At 37.2% G+C, this 20,223-nt stretch overlaps 1 protein-coding gene across 1 annotated transcript; it reads right to left on the minus strand.

Moving 5' to 3' along the window:
- Positions 1–3,766: 3,766 nt before the first annotated feature.
- LOC132650984 (zinc finger protein 431-like) lies at positions 3,767–7,723 on the minus strand. Its single transcript, XM_060376311.1, has 3 exons — positions 7,690–7,723; positions 7,428–7,488; positions 3,767–5,813 (listed from the first exon to the last, which is right to left on the minus strand). Exons 1-3 carry the CDS (start codon positions 7,721–7,723, stop codon positions 3,836–3,838), a joined length of 2,073 nt encoding a protein of 690 aa, XP_060232294.1. The 3' UTR covers positions 3,767–3,835.
- Positions 7,724–20,223: the final 12,500 nt, after the last annotated feature.

Raw genomic sequence — 20,223 nt, forward strand, 5'->3', positions numbered from 1 at the left:
CAACTTGTTATTTATTATCTACATCCCATATGTGAGTTCTCAAAATGGAACCCAAAGAGTCTTAGCCGGTGACCAAAATGGCCCTCATTTAGGTTGAAAAAAATTATGTATGTGCTAGTGTGTGAGTTTGCATATACAGCAGCAAACTGTAAAATTTATAATTAAAAGGTATAAATTTTTTAATATTTATACAAATATTAAAAAAATTGTAAGAGTGATAATTGCTACCCAGAGGTTGAGCTCAAATCATCAAGGTTAGCAACAACCAACTTTACCCACTAAGACAATTCTCTGACATTCACTTGTAGTTCTGAGAAAGTGTTAAGAACAAGTATTTACTCCTGAGAATGAAGTAACACATTTCAAACCAGGAAATCAGTAAATTATTTTCATTTGTTAAGAGCATTTATTATTCAAATCACATCATTTTCTTCCATCCTCAGATGACAATTTGTTTATAATCTGAATAGAAGATAATATTGTATGAATATACTCTTTCAACTAAGTTTGAGTACCAATGAGTTCAGGGGGAAAGTTTGTGGTATGTAAAACTGGCAAAGTAACCTTGAAGATTGTGTAACAATGGCAAAAATAATCCCCAGTGTCACACACCCTTCATATATCTGCCATGACCTAAGATCCCTTACTTACATTACAGACACATAACATGCTTTTTTTGAAATAAATCTCGTTTCTGTTACATTATCTAATATCTCTAGATAATTCTCTTAGAAGGCAGTTCTTCAAGATGTGACATATAGTAAATATGGGAACATAAAGAAACATGGGACATCAAACAATATGTACATACATAAACACATACTATTGAACATTTTAACATTAATTAATTACTGACATTTAAGCAAGGCTGAAAGCAAAGGAATTTATGAAAACATTAAAAAAGTACCACGCTTTCTCAGAGACCCTTCCTTGAAAACTATGATCACACACTGCCTGACAGAAATAAGCAATGGACCACATAGATGATGATGGAGATCCCATTCTATACATTCCAGCAGAAAAATACCTATCATGAAGTAAATGCATTAGAACATGAACAGCTGCCACAGAAAGAATACCAGAACAGCCTAATAAACTTCTGTGAATGGATTTGCTACACATACAAAAAACTTCAATACCTACTCCAATGTCTCAAATTACTGACTATAACCACTGTTGGTGATCTCCTCCATTACATTTAAGCGAACATGGTAAATCATTTAATTCCTCCAAGGCTATAGTAAAAACAAATTTAAAAGTTTATTTTCTCAAAATTGAATACATTTACTAAATCCAAAGTCATCAAATCTTATATACAAATAGGGTCGCTCTCTTCTATGAGTTCTTTTCTACTTCTCGATCTCAAGATATATAAAGATTTAAGATATTTACAGTACTAGAGACAAGGATTGGCAGTGAAGTTCATTCCCAGAACCTAGGTCAGGTTTTTACAATGTTCTATAATTCCTGTTACAAGAAGTTCATAAGGTCTGTTCTTCATGGAAACCAGAATGGACAGGAACATAAACTCAAAAAGACATACTGAGATCACATAACAGAAATTAAAGCAAATTCTTAAACTAATATGTTTACTCATGAGTGTGTTGTGTAGGCATTCATTCCTGGAAATCAGGTGTTGAGGCATCTACCAGTTTCTACAGAGTTTTTCTTCATAAAGTCCTTCATGTAATAGAAATCAAACATGTAGTTTTGAAGTCAGAGAAATGAATCCTCATTGTTGGAATCATTTGTGAACAGGAAAAGCAGCCCTCTTGAAGAAGTATGTTACTTGGCGTGGGATTGATAGTTTCAACTGCATAGCATCTGTAATTCCCACTCTCTGCTTCATGCTGCAGGTTGAGGATGTGAGCTCTGAGCTTCCTGCTTTAGCGACCATGTATGACACTTGTGATTCCCATTTCATAGAGATCCCATATCCCACTGGAACCGTAAGGCAAAACCAACACATTTGGAAGTTGACATTGTGTTTTGTTACAGAAATAGCACCAATACACACACATAAATTTTATAACTGGATGATTTATTTCAAGTAATTGAAGAGAATTGAGTAATCTAAGAAGGTTACCTTACGGTTTAAATTCCTAGGCCTTTTTTCCATATTGACTTTTAATTGGAAACAAAAGAAGGATGGAATGTCATAATGCATGAATACATTGTTGACACTTGTTAGAATTTTCCTCCCAAATAATCTCCTGTAATTGAATGCAAGTTAGTTGATCAAAGACCTTCAAAAATTTTTTATCCTAACAGATTTTCTTGAGAATGAGTTCTTTCAGGTTCTCAAAGACTACTGTGATATGCAAAGGCTTTAAGAGGTTGCTCACACACCAAAACTTTTACTCTTCTATAATGGTACAATGAAGTGCAAAAGTGTACCATACTGACTACGTTCATAAGGTTTCTCTGGAGCATGACTTTTTCTTCTGATTTCAAAGACAACTCCATGAAAAGGATTTACCACATTGCTTATCCAGAGGGTCTTAGTGCAGTATGTTTTCTTCTATGTATGTGGAGATAACTGCATTAAGAAAAGGTTTTATCACATTGCTTACATGTGTAAGGTTTCTCTCTACTATCCCTTTATAGAGTTTGACTTTCAAGTTGACTTTGACATGCAAAACATGCAAAATTAATTTGCATGTTGGAACATGGTAAAAAAATTAATACCTATTTATTGCTTTTTAGGTACCAGCCTCCACTAAATTTTAGAGTGACATTTTATATCAGGTGACACCTTCAATGACATAAACAAATCCCATATCCCTAAATCATGACTGATTAAAAAATTAGTTGTAAAACAGCACATATATTATGATTTTCAAGCTCAGAACCTCTATAACTTTCTGGTTCACTGGGTGGATATGTATCACAGATCAGTTCCCAAGAGTGCTATGTTACTAATCATTAAGTAGTTACTGGTGACAATAATTTTTTGTTATTTGCATTGAGCTAGTGTTTGAGTTATTTTGGATTCAGCAGACCAAAGTATACAAAGGCCTTACCATATTTCTTATATTTTGAGAATTTCTCTCCAGTATAAACTTATGATAATGAAGAATGTAGATATGTACAAAACCCTCATATTTAACACATTTATAATGTTTCTCTCGAGTAGGAATTCTTTCATGATGATGAAGAGTATACAAATGTGGAATAGCTTCACCATGTTAAATGCACTCATAGTCTTTCTGTCCAATATGAATTCTTTCATGAATTTCAAGATGATTTTGAAGAGCAAGTTTTACCACATTGGTTACATTTGTAAGGCTTCTTCCCAGTATGTGTTCTTTATCTTAGAGGACATTAATATTACATCGAAAGGCTTTATCACATTGGTTTCTCTCCAGTGTGTACTCTCCAATGTACATGAATATTATTATGGCATTTAAAGGCTTGACACATTAGTTACATTAATAGGGTTTCACTGCATGAGGTGTTCTTGTTCAAGATGACTCTTACATGAAAAGCCTTTATGATATTGGTTAAATTCATAGAGATTTCCTGCAACATGCATTTTTTATACTTAAGAGATGACTCTGTTGTACAAAGGAGATGCCACACTAATTACATTAATAAAGTGTTTTTTTTTTTCTCCAGGGTAAGTTATGTTTTCAGAAATTACTCTGAAATGCATACACATTATCACGTTAGGTAATTCAAAAGATTTCTCTCCAGTATGTGTTCTTTTATGGACTACCAGATGACTGTTCAGTGCAAAGGCTTTATCTCGTTGGTTACTTTGAAAAGGTTTCTTTCCAGTGTGGGTTCCTTTAGGTCTTAGGAGATCACTGTTACATGCAAAAGCTTTACCACATCATTTATGTTCATAAGTTTTCTCTCCAGTATGGGTTCTTTTATGTACTAAGAGATGACTCTTACCTGCAAAGCCTTTACCACATTGGTTACATTCATAAGGTTTCTCTCTAGTGTGAGTTCTTTTATGTACTAGGAGATTACTGGTAGCTGCAAAGGCTTTACCACATTGGTTACATTCATAGGGTTTTTCTCCAGTGTGAATTCTGCTATGTAATAGGAGAGCACTCCTTCGTGCAAAGGCTTTCCCACACTGGTTACATTTATAAGGTTTCTCTCCAGTGTGAGTTCTTTTATGTATTAGAAGAACACTGTTATCTGCAAAGGCTTTACCACACTGGTTACATTCATAAGGTTTCTCTCCAGTGTGAGTTCTTTTATGTCTTAAGAGATGACTGTTATCTGCAAAGGCTTTACAACACTGGTTACATTCATAAGGTTTCTCGCCAGTGTGAGTTCTTTTATGAATTATGAAAACATTCTTGTATGCAAAGGCTTTACCACACTGGTTACATTCATAGGGTTTTTCTCCAGTGTGAGTTCTGTTATGTGATAGGAGAGTACTCCTCTGTGCAAAGGCTTTACCACATTGGTCACATTCATGCGGTTTCTCTCCCGTGTGAGTTCTTTTATGTAGATGGAGATTACTGTTAGTTGAAAACGCTTTACCACATTCATTGCATTCATAAGATTTCTCTCCTGTGTGAGTTCTTTTGTGTATTTGAAGATTACTATTACATGCAAAGGCTTTTCCACATTGTTTACATTCATAAGGTTTCTCTCCAGTGTGAGTTCTTTTATGTATTAAGAGATCACTACTATGTGCAAAGGCTTTACCACACTGTTTACATTCATGGGGTTTTTCTCCAGTGTGAGTTCTGTTATGTAATAGGAGAGCACTCCTCTGTGCAAAGGCTTTATCACACTGGTTACATTCATAAGGTTTCTCTCCAGTGTGAGTTCTTTTATGTCTTAGGAGATGACTGTTGTGTGCAAAGGCTTTACCACACTGGTTACATTCATAAGGTTTCTCTCCAGTGTGAGTTCTTTTATGTATTAGAAGAACACTGTTATCTGCAAAGGCTTTACCACACTGGTTACATTCATAAGGTTTCTCTCCAGTGTGAGTTCTTTTATGTCTTAAGAGATGACTGTTATCTGCAAAGGCTTTACAACACTGGTTACATTCATAAGGTTTCTCGCCAGTGTGAGTTCTTTTATGAATTATGAAAACATTCTTGTATGCAAAGGCTTTACCACACTGGTTACATTCATAGGGTTTTTCTCCAGTGTGAGTTCTGTTATGTGATAGGAGAGTACTCCTCTGTGCAAAGGCTTTACCACATTGGTCACATTCATGCGGTTTCTCTCCCGTGTGAGTTCTTTTATGTAGATGGAGATTACTGTTAGTTGAAAACGCTTTACCACATTCATTGCATTCATAAGATTTCTCTCCTGTGTGAGTTCTTTTGTGTATTTGAAGATTACTATTACATGCAAAGGCTTTTCCACATTGTTTACATTCATAAGGTTTCTCTCCAGTGTGAGTTCTTTTATGTATTAAGAAATCACTAGTATGTGCAAAGGCTTTACCACACTGGTTATATTCACGGGGTTTTTCTCCAGTGTGAGTTCTGTTATGTAATAGGAGAGCACTCCTCTGTGTAAAGGCTTTATCACACTGGTTACATTCATAAGGTTTCTCTCCAGTGTGAGTTCTTTTATGTCTTAGGAGATGACTGTTGTGTGCAAAGGCTTTACCACACTGGTTACATTTATGGGGTTTCTCCTCTATATGTGTCCTTTTATGTCTTAGGAGATAACTGTTATTTTCAAAAGCGTTACCATATTGTTTTGATTCATAGCGATCCGCACCAGTGTGCATACTTTCATATGTGTGGGCATTCCTGTGATGTGCAAAGACTTCATCATATTGAGTATCTTCAGGGGGTTTGTGTCCACTATGACTGTTTTCATACCTGCAAAGATAATTAGCACATATGAAAGCTTTACCACATTCATTACACTGATGAATCTAATTGTCCATGTCACATAATTTTACATTTTGGTTTAAAGGTAAATAGGAATTACATCTTGAGGTTTCATCATTATTTTTACTTTCATGGTGTTCTCCTTCTCTAGCGGTTGTTTTGCATATTTGAAAATACTTGTGATGGTAAAAATATTCACCTGGCTCACATTTATATCATACTTTTTTCTATAAGATATTTTTCCACAGATTTGTAGAAAACTGCAAGACCTCAAAACTTTAACACAGTGGCTAGATTAATAAATTTCCCTATACTGTGCACCATGGTAAATTGGCAAAGATAAATGTGACAAGCAGAATTTTATATTCTTAAAACTACATTTTCTGAAGTGTGATTTTGTGAGAATTCCTAATGAAGTTGAATGACTAGTTAATTGATGTTGGTGTATATTGTGTGAAAATGTGTCAGTGTGTGTGAGAGAATGCTGATTGCTGAGTCAGCAGAGAGCTAAGTGCTTACCAGATTGCAGAATTGCTCTTTTTATGGCTCATCACCTGCCCTATATTTTGTAGATATTTGTCCATCCTTACTTATCTTTTGTAAATAATAAAGAGCTGACAACTGATAGCAGGGCACAGAATGGAGGCCAGAGCTTCTGAGAGAGGATTGCTGGGAAGAAGAAATCAAATGACAGGCGATTCACCAGCAGGGCACTGAGGGTAACAGATGGACATGGAATTGAACAAAGAGGTACAGCTGGACATGTATTGGGACACTGTGCTAGGTTCATTTGAGTTAGGGAAAAAGAGGGTTCAGAATCTGCCTAAATTGCCTAAGCTGTAAAGTATTAAAAAAGCCTCTGTGTCATTATTTGTACTGCTTGCATCTCTGAATACCCCATGTAAAGCATAATAGGTATCACCTTATAAACATCTACTCAAAATGGGGAATACTACATATTTTATTTGTTCTGGGTGGTACATTGTTTCTTTCAATAAACCTATACTAATATGACTTGTATTCAGTGTGATATATAATAGACCTATTAAAAGAAAATTAATAAATGACATGGTTTTATGTTGTATTTACACATTTGATTTTTGTTCATCATAGACATGTGCTATAGGGATTATGGTTTTTCCACAATATTCTTGACTCTAAAATAAATTGCACTTCTCACAAAACTTAGCAACATTACTATAAGTACATGAATAATCCCAGCTTTACTATGGACTAGTTTATGAGGATAATGTTTTGGACATACTTGCATCACCTATTTAATGTGAATACCTGTGGCAATATCTAAGTTATAGGAGATTAAACAAATCCAGATTGTACCTTACAGTGCTAACAGGTCTATGATTTAAACATTGATCTTGCATAAGGTATGATTTCCTTGTATTCTTTGTTAGAGGAGTGCCTTGCAAACACACATCAAATACCTAACATGAAGGTACATGGTTCAGTAACAAGTTAGTAATCCTCAATAAATACACTTAAAGCAGTTCATTGACACTGTTCCTTCTTTGTCAAATATGTCTTCCAGGACATATTAAAATTTTCACAGAACCATATTCACATCAGCTTACAGATGAAAATTACCTTGAATGTCTTCTAGAACTTTGACAATGCTCTTCAACATTATGACCTTCCCAATTATAACCTAAAATAGAGTAAAAGAAAATGTATGATTTATTATTGGAAATAAGGCTAAATTTAGGTCATGATATTGGTTCAATCAAAGAACCATTGACCTCCTTCTTCATCCCTCCTTTCTTCATTCAGAAGAAATTACAGAAGCGTACCAATAATGAATAAAGAGTTTCTCCATATATTAAAAAGTAAAGAAAATTCATTGTTCTACCTGTAGCAGTGAGGTTCCTGTACGTCTCCAGCATCACATCTTTGTAGAGACTCCTTTGGGAAGGATCCAGCAAAGCCCACTCTTCTCGAGTGAAGTTCACATGCACATCATTGTAGGTCAATGTACTCTGAAATATCCATACATGTGTACAACAGAAAGCATGATACTTAGAATACTGAAAACGTATACTTCATTTACAACATTTTCACAGAATCCTGTTGTTTCTTCTGCTTATTTTCTGACACACAGTTTCTAATGAAATACCTAGCTCCATTCAGTAGGAAACTGTATAATGAGGTTCACCTCTCTAATTTCTGCATCCTTTAATAAGGATATATACTTTCAAGAAAAATGCCAATTAAGAAAGAGAGAGAGCATAAAGATCAACAGTAGTAGGCCCACATAAGAGAAAGAGTATAAATGATTCCTGACTCTAAAAACAATGAACAAGCTGGGTGTATTTTCTGATGTCTTTAATCACAAAATCACTTAGGAGATAGAGGCAAGGTTATCTCATAAAGCTAGATGCTAGCCTGCTTTATGCAATAAGTTCCAGGACACTCAGAGGTACATAATAAGACCCTGAATATTATGCAAAAATTGATCAAACAAAAAAGAAAGAACTTAAAAATCTTTCTCAAGTTTCTACAAAGAGTTATACATTCTTTCCAGTTCAGTATATATGTCTAGAAACCTGAAGTGCCTCATTTTAAACTGTAACATTAGTATAATCTTGCTAAAATGAAATATATCTTTGAACACTTACAAAGGACAGATGAAAATTTTAGCAATGTAAATGTTGGTAATAATAAGCAACATGGGGGATGGAGGTATGGCTCGGTGATTAAGAACACTGCTCTTCCAGAGGACCCAGAGTAAATTCCCAACACCCACATGACAGCTCATAGCTGTTTGTAACACAAATATACTCAATAAAATACTAAAAAAACAAATCCAAGAACGCATTAAAGATATACATGATGAACCAATAGGCTTCATCTCAGGGATATAGGGATGATTCAACATTCATGGTTCCATCACTGTAATCCACCATATAAACAAACTGAAAGTATCAAAATAATATCATCTCATTAGATGAGAAAAAGCCTTTGCAAAAATCCAACATTCCTTCCTGTTAAAAGACTTGGAGAAATCAGACATACAAGGAATCAGGCACATACATAACATAACAAAGGCAGTAAAATGCAAGCTGATATTCAACATCAAATTATTTGAAGAGAAACTTTAAGAAATTCCACTCAGGACAAGGATGCATACCCTCTTTCATATATTCCTTAATTCCTAGTTAGAGCAATAAGACAACTGAAGGTTATCAATGAGATGCAAAGCAGAAAGAAAGAAGTATCACTATTGAAAGATGATTTACTTTAAATACATAGGTGACCCAAGAAATTCTACTGGAGAATTCTTACTGTTGATATACACTTTCCACAAAGTGGCTGAGAACACAATAAACTAAAATTTCACTAGCCCTTCTGTATACAAATGAAAAAAATTGGACTGAGAATGAAATTTGGGAAACAACACCCTGAACAGTAGCCACAAACAGTATAAAATATTTTGTTGTAACTCTAACTAAGCAAGTGAAAGTCTTCTATGACTAGAATTTCAAGTATTTAAAGAAAGAAACTGAAGATACCAGAAAATGGTAAGATCTCCCAAAATCATGGATATACAGGATTAACATAGTAAAAGAACATTCTTTAAAAAAAAAATGCAGTCCACAGGTTCAATCCATTTCCTAAAAACATTCCAACATAATTCTTTACAGACCTTGAAAAATCAAACATTAACTTCATATGGAAAAATAAAATACCCTTGATAGCAGACCAATCCTGTAAAATTGGAATAAGGACACAGAAATAAACCCACATTCCTACTGGAACTTTACTTTCAACAAAGATAAAATCATACAATGGGAAAAAAAGACAGCATCTTCAACAAATGGTGGTGGTACAACTATATGTCTACATGTAGAAAAATGAAAATAGACCCTTTGTATCACTCTGCAGAAACTCAAGTCCAAGGGGATCAAAGACCTTGACATAAAACCAGAAACTCTAAATCATTTAGAAGACAAGGTGGAGAAAAATTTGGAACTCATTAACACAGGAGATAATAGAACAAGAACAGCACAGGATCTAAGATCAACAATTAATAAATGGGATCTCAAGAAACTGAAAAGCTTCTATAAGTCAAAGGACACTATCACTCAAACAAACAGCAGTCAACAGTTCGGGAAAATATCTACACCAACCCTACATCAGACAGAAACGTAATATCAAAAATATACAAAGAACTTAGGATATTAAACACCAACAAATCAAATAATCCAATTTAAAAATGGGGTTCAGAGCTAAACTGAGAAGCCACAAGAGGAATCTCAAAAGGCATAGAAGCACTTAAAAAATGATTGAAGTCCTTGGACATCACACAAATGGAAATCAAAATGACTCTAAGATTCCATCTTACACCACTCAAATGACTAAGATAAAAAACTCAAGTAACAACACATTCTGGTGAGGATGTGGAGAAAAGGGAACTAAAAAGGGAACTTTTCTCCACTGCTGATGGGAGTGTAAACTTGTACAACTTCTCTGAAATCAATCTGGTGTATTCTCAGAAAGCTGGGAAGAGTTCTACCTCAATACCCAGCTATACCACTCCAGGGAATATATTCAAAAGATGGCCCATTATAGAACAAGGACATTTGTTCTACTATGGTCAGACCTGTATTATTCATAACAGTCAGAAACTAAGGAATGGATAAAGAAGTTCTAGTACATTTACACATGGAATACTACTCAGGTATTAAAAATAAGAAATCATGGAAATTGCAGGCAAATGGATTGAACTAGAAAATATCATCCTGAGATAGTTAACCTAGACATAGAAACACATAGTTTATAAACTGATATTAGACCTATAGTACAGGATAACAATACTACAATCCATCCACCCGAAGAAGCTAAGAAACAAGAAGGGTCCATGGTAGGTTGCCAGAATGTCACTCAGAATAGAAAACAGAAGAGACAGCAGAAGGGGATAAAAAGAGAGAACTCGGCAGAAGTTGAAATGGGGAGGGAAACAAATGTGGGCATCAGATGTAGGGAGAATTGTAGTAGGAGGTGAGAGGGTTAAGAACAAGAAGGGAAACTGAGAGGGGCATCTCTTTGACAAGCTGGAGTCATTTGACAGGGAAGGTTCCTGAGAGGATATTGGTGTGACTCTCACTGAGACTCCTAATGGAGGGGCGGAGGAAAGAGACATGGAAACTGAAGTAACCACCTGCTAGCAGACAGGACTAGTGGAGAGAGGAAACAAAAACTGAATCACAAAAATCATGATCCAAAAATTACCCTGCCTACAAGAAGTTTAGGGTGGGGAGAAAGAAGGATGAGGGTGGGCTGAGAGGAGAGGAGCGGAAGGAGGGATTACCCTATGGATGTGAAGTCAAAAAACAAAGTAATTTCTTAAAAAAATTAATACACTCAGAGAGGGACAGTGGGCTTGAGAGGGGATAAGGGAGGGGGCTATAGGTGGGATATAGAATGAAAGTAATAAATAAAAGAGAAAAAAAATAATATTTATACATTCTCTGAAAAATGCAGTGAAAACTGGCAACATGAACTTGACCATCAAATTAGAATGTTCAAAATGAACCCCCAAAAGTGTCATCACGTCTTCATATATGTCACAGCCTAAGAAAAATATTACACACCTACAACATGTTTTTTTAAAAAATTTCATTGTTGTTGCATTATGTAGAACCTGTAGAAAATTCTCTCACAAGGCAGAACTTCAGCATGATGTGCCATATAGTAACAAATGAGGACATAAAGACGCATGTAACTTCAAACCATACATGCATACATAAATTGTATTGAGCATTTTAATATTAACATTGGTAAAATATGCTGACAAAACAGAACACATTGGGGGTACACCTTCCATCCATGCACTTGTACTCAGAAAGCTGACACATGAGAATCAAGAATTCAAATGTAGCCTTGACTAATTATTAACATCCAAACCAGGTTTGAAAACAAACATCACCATCTAAGAAATCAGTCCCGAATTTTTAATTCTACCTTACTTAATTTTTTAGATCATGAGCAGGATAAGAAATATCTGAGGCCAAATTACAACACAAATGACCTCTAGCTTAATTTTTCATGGAGCCTATTTTCCACTGAAATCCTATCACCTCCACTTCCTATGTATGTACATAGGCATAATTTTTTTTTCTCCTAACCTGCTACTGTGTTGCTGTGATTGAATACCCTAACCACCAACATCTCCAGTCATGAATGAGTTTACTTGTTTGGTCCTGTCAGACCACAGTCCATCATTTTGGAAACCTAGGATAGAAACTGAAGTTTCAAGAAAACTTAAGCAAAAACCATGGCAAATATTGTTTCCTGCATTGCTCTCTTGTTTCTTCATCGTCTCATGCTCAGCTGGCTTTCTTGTCGAGCTAAGGGCTGCCTGCTTAAGGATACTGCCACCCTCAATTGACTATCCTTCTATAAAAATCATGAGTCAACACAGTCTCTCACTTTCATAGAAACCAGCCATTTTCTCATTACTTTATTTATTTTTTCACTTTATATCCTTCTTACAGCTCGTAGTCCTCTTTTCCAGGTATCATCCTCCCACCCACTTCGCCTACTCCTCCTCCCCTTCTTCTCAGGCAAGGGAAGCCTCCCCACACCAACTCTACTCATCATGTCAAGTTGCATGCAAAATAAGTGCATCTTCTTCCACTGAGGCCAGACAACACAGCCCAACTAGGGCAAAGTGATTCATAAACAGACAACTGTGTCCATGTCACACATAGTGCCCATTTCAAATGCTAGGTGACAGACATGAACACAAAGCTGCCCATCAGCTAAATATGTGTAGGGTGCCTAGGTCCAGTCCATGCATGCTCTTTGGATGCCATTTTATGATGGCATGCTGCTAACTGAATTTACCATGTGAAAAAAATTCAGAATTCTCAGCAGAATTATGAAGATGTATTTAACACAGAGACAAAATATGACTTCTGTACTTACTTTACAATGACAATAATGCAAATTGTGTACAATTTTGTGAAAGAATTAAGCAAAAATGACAAGAACATAAGCCCAAAAATACAGTCAAGATTTCATCAAGATACCTAAGGAAACTCAACCAAGAAAAAAATGTGAAGTAGGCCAATGTTACCTATGATTGTAAACACACAGAAATTAAATAAACAGAAACATCACCACTCCCACAAAATAACTCAAAGTGACCCCTACACTGTTCAAATTACCTTCTAGATACAACTGATTCTTTTTCAAAGAAAGTCCCCATGCTCTAGACCTCTCTCTGTAAATGGAGGTCACCATAAAGGTGGGCTATGGGGCTGTAGTTCATGGCCCCCTAGTGATTGAAGGTAAACCCAGTCCTACTGATTCCCATAAACAAAACAATGTGAAATAATAATTTTATGTCTCGTTCTTGCCACATGTATTCCAGCACAAGACATGAAATCTGTACTGTGTAACTGCATAACAGCATGTACACTTGAGACATCTAACACCATGTATACTTGAGACATCTCTGCAACTCAGAAACTCCTTTTAACCCTGGAATTGAGTTCCTTAATTCACATCACTGTGGTTCCTCTTAGTAGAAAGAAAAAAGGATGATAATCAAATATTGCTGAAGTCTGATCCACATTTCTTCCTTGACACCATTTTGTACCCTATTTTTAAACTTGTAACATTTATCACAAAACAACTGAATAAGGAAACAAGGTTTAAAACTTCCAGAAACCTGACCTTCATTTTTTTTCAAGCTGTCTTCCTACTGCACACACAATAGACAAATCATGATATGTCTCAAATGAGTAATTTTTAAAACTCTGCTGTGTATAGCCTTTAACTTGAGAATTTAGGAATTTTAAGCAAGAGGAAAGCAAAGCCATGCATCTGGAGAACAATAGATTGTGATCAATGTAAATTGAGCCAACAACACTTGTCTCATATATTTTTCTAAGAATGAAGATGCAGCTATTCTAGAATATCCACCACCAGGAAGAACATATGCCACACACAATTAAATGGTTAATTAAAAAAGTTTTCTTTAATAGTACCATGTATCTAGTTCTAGTTAATGCTATAAGAGAAGATATCCTAAAACTGATTTTGTACTCCATACATGCAGTCCTCTTTAAGTCTCTACTATGTTCCAGGTTATATATGAAACAATTTCAATATAGATTACAGAGTTCAAGTGTAGCCACTGAGCCACTTGAGCGATTTACACAACAAACATATTCTTAGAATGATTTATGTACTCCACTCTCCTAATACAGCAGGTCATTACTCAGTGACATGGTATAAGTGAGAGGTCTCAGAGGTTTCAAATTTTCAGAAAAGTAGAAGGCAGAAAATGTAAAAGCTAGGATGGGAAAGTTTGGCATAAGCTATGTCTTATCCTAAGTAAGCTTCTTAAGAAGTATAGCATATTGCACACTACCTGGGGAAAAATGGAAGGAGATGGGAAATATCTATGAGTTGATCAGAAACACTCATACAATGGCATAAAACCATGAGGAGTCTAATAAAACAACACTGCACAAGGGGAACACAGGATCTCAAGAACATGATTTACCAAGACCACAGTGACTTTGGAACTGATGAGGGTATCTCCATGTGTTGCACAGAGCTGGGTTCTCAGAATCAGAGGCAAGCCCTCCTTAAATGCCCTGACCCTGCAGATCACCCTATTGCTGGCTTTAGAAAAACAAAAACAACAACAAAAAAACCACTGCTTTATTTTAAATACCTCAGAATCTGGGGGCAATCTCCCAAAGCCTAGGCCACAGGTTGTACTGGCACTGCCAAGCATATTTGAGGACTTTGAGAAGAAGTTAGGTGATTCTACATACATGAGGCTCTTGGGGAAAGCTTTATTTGATAAGGGCATCCCTCAACACAATAGGGCTTTCCCTGTTCAATTGGTTTTCACTAGATGTCTTCCACATATGACAGAGCTATGCTTTTGGTTTTCAAGAAAAAAAAAACTGCAACTTTATGGTACACCAGTCTTTAATTGCCCCAGGCTGACCCAGTCGGGAGTCCCTCACCCATGGGAGAATTAGGCGTTCAGATATCAGGTTAGACATAGGTAGGCGAAATGACAGAGACCACACCACGTAGTGTTGGTTTGGATCCACTTCACTTTACTAAAGTCAAGCCAACACTTATATAGTGATTACATAAAGAAGCACCTGAAGTTGACATATTTCCCAAAGCATTCAGACTTTTTACCAACAATATAAAGTTTACATTTTAACTGAAAGAATAACCTGGTAGAAGCAGTGTCTACAAAAAATCTTGGCCTAAAAGCTTTTAATCAAAGCAAATACAAAACCTTAAACTAGTGGTGTTTACGCAGTTTACTGCTACTAAATAGTGAGTGGAAGGCCAGGGGCTATCATTGCTCTCTGAACCAAGTTGGCTAAAGATTTACAACCCCCCTAGAGTTAAGCACGGAGGGGAATTCCTCCTGTTTTTCTTGCTAAAGATTTAAAATCTTTCCTTAGAGATAAGATGCTGGAGCTAGCTTATCCGCAAAACTCATAGTACAATATAAAACTCTCTGACCTCCTATGTTTGCCTATCTTCTTTTTGCCTCATCATAAACACCTGTGTTTGGTAATGATGTTATAGTAGTTTTACCGCAGTGGGAATATCCAGAGCATTTATCCTAACACATCCTGATTAAACATTTTCTTTAGAAAGCCCTAAAACTCTTGTCGTTTTACTACCTATGTTTGGTTTTTCCAAAAGCAATTCCTGATGCTGAATCTGATTTATTACCTCTCCTAAAATTTTATTTTCCTTCTACTCTTATTTGCTAAAGCTTTTAGTAATCTATTAGTAATGTTTTCTTGAATAAATAATTGTGCTGTTCCAGGAATCATAGAGAAACAGCAAAAAGGCTCATCGATCCAATCTTGCAACTGCATAAGCGTGGGACTTTCAGAATATGTCTTTTTGGCTTAGATGGCCATGTTAGGGTTCTTGCTAGGGACCTCCAGGAAGAATATTTCTGAAGAAAAGTTATCTCCCGCCTAGTAGCACAATCTATTGATATGCTACACAGACGACACTGGAGAGGGTGTAGCATTTAATGTTGGCTGTGAGTATGTAATGACAATTAAACAAGTTGTTAGATGCTTTGACATGGAGATGGGCCAATGGTTGGTATGAATCAGGCCTGAATTCTTGGTTATGGCTGGAGACAAATTTGTTGAATATTCACTTGAGCAAATATGTGTTTTCTAGCATCCTAATCTCTAACAGGCCTGCTTGTCATATTACTTATCTACTTAGCCCTTTGCTAAACTCTATGTGGTGTGATTTTCTGTCACCTAAATATTGGCAAATCACTTACATCAACAATTCTACTCATTTACATCACAGCTTTATAATGAAGTGCTACTCAACACATGTTATTTACAACCTCCACAAAATTAACTACAAAGGAATCTTATACCTGAATGTTAAATGCCAAGGTCAGAACTTTGTAATAGATACTAGAATCTAGGCCTCTCTGAGTTTTCACACTACCAAGGACATTTCTATGATCAAGCCCCTGCTGCAAATACTTTGTGAACATGCAACCCCATAGTGTGTAAGGAGGCAGCCTCCAGAGCCCCAGCCCTCTCTCAGCAGCTCTTCCATTTTACTAGCAAGATTAAACTAACTACACATTCCCAAGCTTGCAACACCATCTCCCACTCAACCCCTTGAAACATTTTCCTAATTGTCAGTTAAGTGGTGAAACTTGCTGTTCCCTTAACCAATGTGCCTAAATTGCAAAAATATATCACTTACAAAGCCCTGCCTTATTATGGACAGAGCACTCATGTCTTTGTTTCTTTATCACCTTGAGCTCCAGAACACATGTCAAGGGATATAAATGAAGGGCCTTGGAATCCAGACCAAATGTCTTGGAAAACAGTTAAAGACCTTGAGCCCAGTGACCTGGATCAACACAGCCTCCAACAGAAACTCCCTTGCCTAACCCACAATGTTAAAATTTGATTGGATGACCCCAGGACTCACCAAGGGGCCCTCCCCTTGTGGATTTAACTCTTTAAATATACAATAAAGCTTAATCTGGGTCACCGTTCAGATCCTGAACTGGCTGCCTCCCTGAGCTCAGAAAATAAAGATTTCATTTTAACCTTCTGTTCCGGAAATGAGTTTTCTCTGCTCCCAACCAAAAGCCAATATAGTCAAGATATTCAGATGCTCTGCTCTGTTCAGGGCTAGGAAAAGGAACATCTCCCATGGCTGATTCTGGCTGCTGGTTCCCACCCAGCCTAATGAAAGACCCTACACAGCAGCTCCTGTTGTTCAGCCTCCTGCTCCACCAGGATGGGGGCACTGACCACAAACTCAACAGGTTGCATCTTTGGAAATTGTGTGAAATCCCCTCACAGCACACAGCAGCTGCACTCATACCAGAGCACACCAGCCATTCAATCCAGCTCAGCTATAGAGAAAACATACACCATGGCGCCAGGAAGAACCGGCCTTTTCCTCAAATGGAGCGATGGAAGATCCTGATTGGCCAGTGAGTCTTGAGTGACATGAGCACCTCCCTTAGGTTTAGACTGTACTGAAGGGACAAGGCTTAGTGATCTATGGCTCAGGCTTTCCTTTCAATACCAAATCTTCAGATCTACAGAGATTTGCATTTCATCATCATTTGTGCCTGTCCTCCTCTAGCTTACCCTATGTCTTCCAGCACTCAGGATGCAATATCCCTCTTTCTGCTGGAATCAAGGTGGATATTGCACAACTGTTATTCAACCTGTAGCAGAATGAACAGTCTGTCCCACAGGTGGAAGGGTGCCAAGAGTATTAAGAATTAGAGAGAGATTTTAGAAAATGCAAGGAGATTTTTGTTCTGTGAATTCATGCTGGGGTTAGGTAAACTGCAGTCACTTTTTTCCTGGAAGATAAGAGACAACACAGGAGAAAAGAAAGAAGGAAAAACCTGACACATTGGAGTACTAGTATCAGGTAAAAATTCTTCAATGGGAAGATGAAGAAAACAGAAAGCTGTACTAGTGAAGGCTCTACGCAGAAAAAGAACTGACAGAATAAATTTCTCTGTGTATGTATACAGCTTATACACACACACACACACACAGATATATATATTATGATTTGATATTTTGAGACAGGGATTCTATTTTAGCCTTCGCTGTCTTGGACTAGATCTGTAGACTAGGCTGACCTTGAACTCCCAGAGACTGGCCAGCTTCTTCCTGCCAGAGGACTGGGATTCAAGGCCTGTGCCACCAAATCCGTCTCAGATTTTTTGTTTTATTTTTTTAAGACCGAGTTTCATTATGTAGGCCTGTCTGTGTTGGACTCTCTTTGTCAACCAGGCCAACATTGAACCCACAGAGAAAAGCCTGTGTCTGCCTTTCATGTGCCTAGATTATAGGCTTGCCCAAGCATGGCTGGCAAGACCTTAGGCTTTTAAGTATTTGGTTAAGGGAGGGTTTCTTATGTAATTAACTTTTTATGAGATTTCTGAGGGGGTGGATGAGAGGACCTCTGATTATTATTATCTGTGTGTATCTGCGTGCACAGTCATTAAATCAGACATTGTTGCCATCCTCACAGACCTTAGATCAGAGCTTTTATTCTTATGCTTAAGAAATTTTATTTTATTTCTTTAGAAAAAACATCTCCCAAGGCAGTGAGTTCTGTGCTGAGCATCACTTGCACTGTGGGTCTGGTCCTCTGAGGACAAGGAATCATATGAAAAAAAGAGAGAGTATCACCTGGAGATTTGATCACAAGGACCAAATACATCTGGGCACAGGGGTCTTTTATGAGACTGTATCTCCAATCAAGGACCATGTATGGATCTAACCTAGAACCCCTGCTCAGATGGAGCCCATGGTAGCTTAGTATCCAAGTGTGTTCTCTAGTAAAGAGTACAGGGACTATTTCTGACATGAACTCAATGGCTGGCTCTTTGAACACCCCCCACCCCCCCAAGGGAGGAGCAGCCTTGCTGGACCTCAAAGGTGGACATTGCAGCCAGTACTTAAGATACCTGATAAGCTAAGGTCAGATGGAAGGGGAGGAAGACCTCCCTTATTGGTGGACTTGGAAAGGTGCATGGAGGAGATGAGGGATGGTGGGATTGGAAGGGAATGAGGGAGCAGGCTACAGCTGAGATAAAAAGTTGATAAACTATAAATAATATTAAAAAAATAAAATAAATAAAATAAAAAAAAACAGATTGTAGATCTCAACAGAGAATTCTCAACAGGAGAATCTCAGATGGCTGAGAAACAGTGGTTCAGCATCCTTAGCATTTAAGAAAATGCAAATGAAACTACTTTGAGCTTTAATTTTACACATCAGAATGGTGAAGTTTAACAGGACAAGAGACAGCTCACTCATACTGACAAGGGTGTTGGAGAAGGGGATAACTCCTCCGCTGCTGGTTGGAGGGCAAAGAAATACACCTAACATTGTATTTTCTCAAGCAACTGGGTTGTTGTCCCAGAAGGTCGTATGGAGATGCCTAAAAGCCCAGGCTCATGTTAGGCAGAGCCTTGCTCTCTGAAAAATAACAGGGCCAACTGGGGAGGAGAGCTTACACACAGTGCTTTGAAGGTTGAGAGGTGGACCAAATGCAGGCTGAAAGACTTCTGCCTTATGTTTTATTCTCTTTGGGGTGAGAGTGTTGTAAAGGCTACAGAAAGAGAAACCTAGACATGAACCCAGGATAAAAACCCTTCCACCTAAAATCTGTACTGCTTGCAAGATGTAAAGGGGTCATGGTGGCACCAAACTTGCTTGAGTGGTGGCAAGCATTTGTATGCATGTGTCAGCACCAGGTCCTCTGCTGAGATGTCATGGCTTTTAGCTCAGTACTTCTGTGGGACTCCTAACATTAGGAACAAGTGTAGCTTTGACTCTCTCACTTGCTCTTGAGATTCTTTTTCCCCTATTAGGTTCCATTTCCATCCTCAGTGTGAGGTCTGTTTGTCTTGTCTTTTTTGTATCTTGTTTGGTCTTGTTTGGCAGTCCTATTTTGGAAGGCTGTTCTTTTCTGAAAAGGATGCAGAGGTGAGGGAGTGGATCTGGGGAAGAAAGGAGGTATGCCGGAAGTGGGAGAAATAGAGGGAGGGAAAACAGTGGTCAGACTATATTATATGAAGGAATAATCCTTTTCAATTAAAAAGCATTAAATCACTTTTCCTACCTAAAAATGCAAAGAAGAGAAGCAATCAAAGAGAAGTGAAATAGTGACGACAAGGAAAACACAATCATGACATACAGTTATTGTTCTGTGTGCATAGAGGGAAAGCATCACTCAGGAATTTAACACGCTTATTCTCTAGTCCAATCTAGATCTATGAAATCAGAAATTTTGCTCTCACCAATGTGAAATATATATCATGCATGTGAAAAAAAGGTAATTTTCTGTTGT

The sequence above is a fragment of the Meriones unguiculatus genome, assembly GCF_030254825.1.
Source record: "Meriones unguiculatus strain TT.TT164.6M chromosome 13 unlocalized genomic scaffold, Bangor_MerUng_6.1 Chr13_unordered_Scaffold_37, whole genome shotgun sequence".
Classification (NCBI taxonomy): Eukaryota; Metazoa; Chordata; class Mammalia; order Rodentia; family Muridae; genus Meriones; species Meriones unguiculatus.

What these genes read in the sequence shown, in the direction of transcription:
- LOC132650984 (XM_060376311.1), bottom strand. Translation starts at nt 7,723, where the DNA reads ATGCTGGAGACGTACAGGAACCTCACTGCTACAG. An exon ending in CAGGAACCTCACTGCTACAG is followed by an intron (nt 7,489 to 7,689) that starts GTAGAACAATGA and finishes ACTCTATTTTAG; the next exon opens with GTTATAATTGGGAAGGTCAT. An exon ending in AGTTCTAGAAGACATTCAAG is followed by an intron (nt 5,814 to 7,427) that starts GTAATTTTCATC and finishes TTATCTTTGCAG; the next exon opens with GTATGAAAACAGTCATAGTG.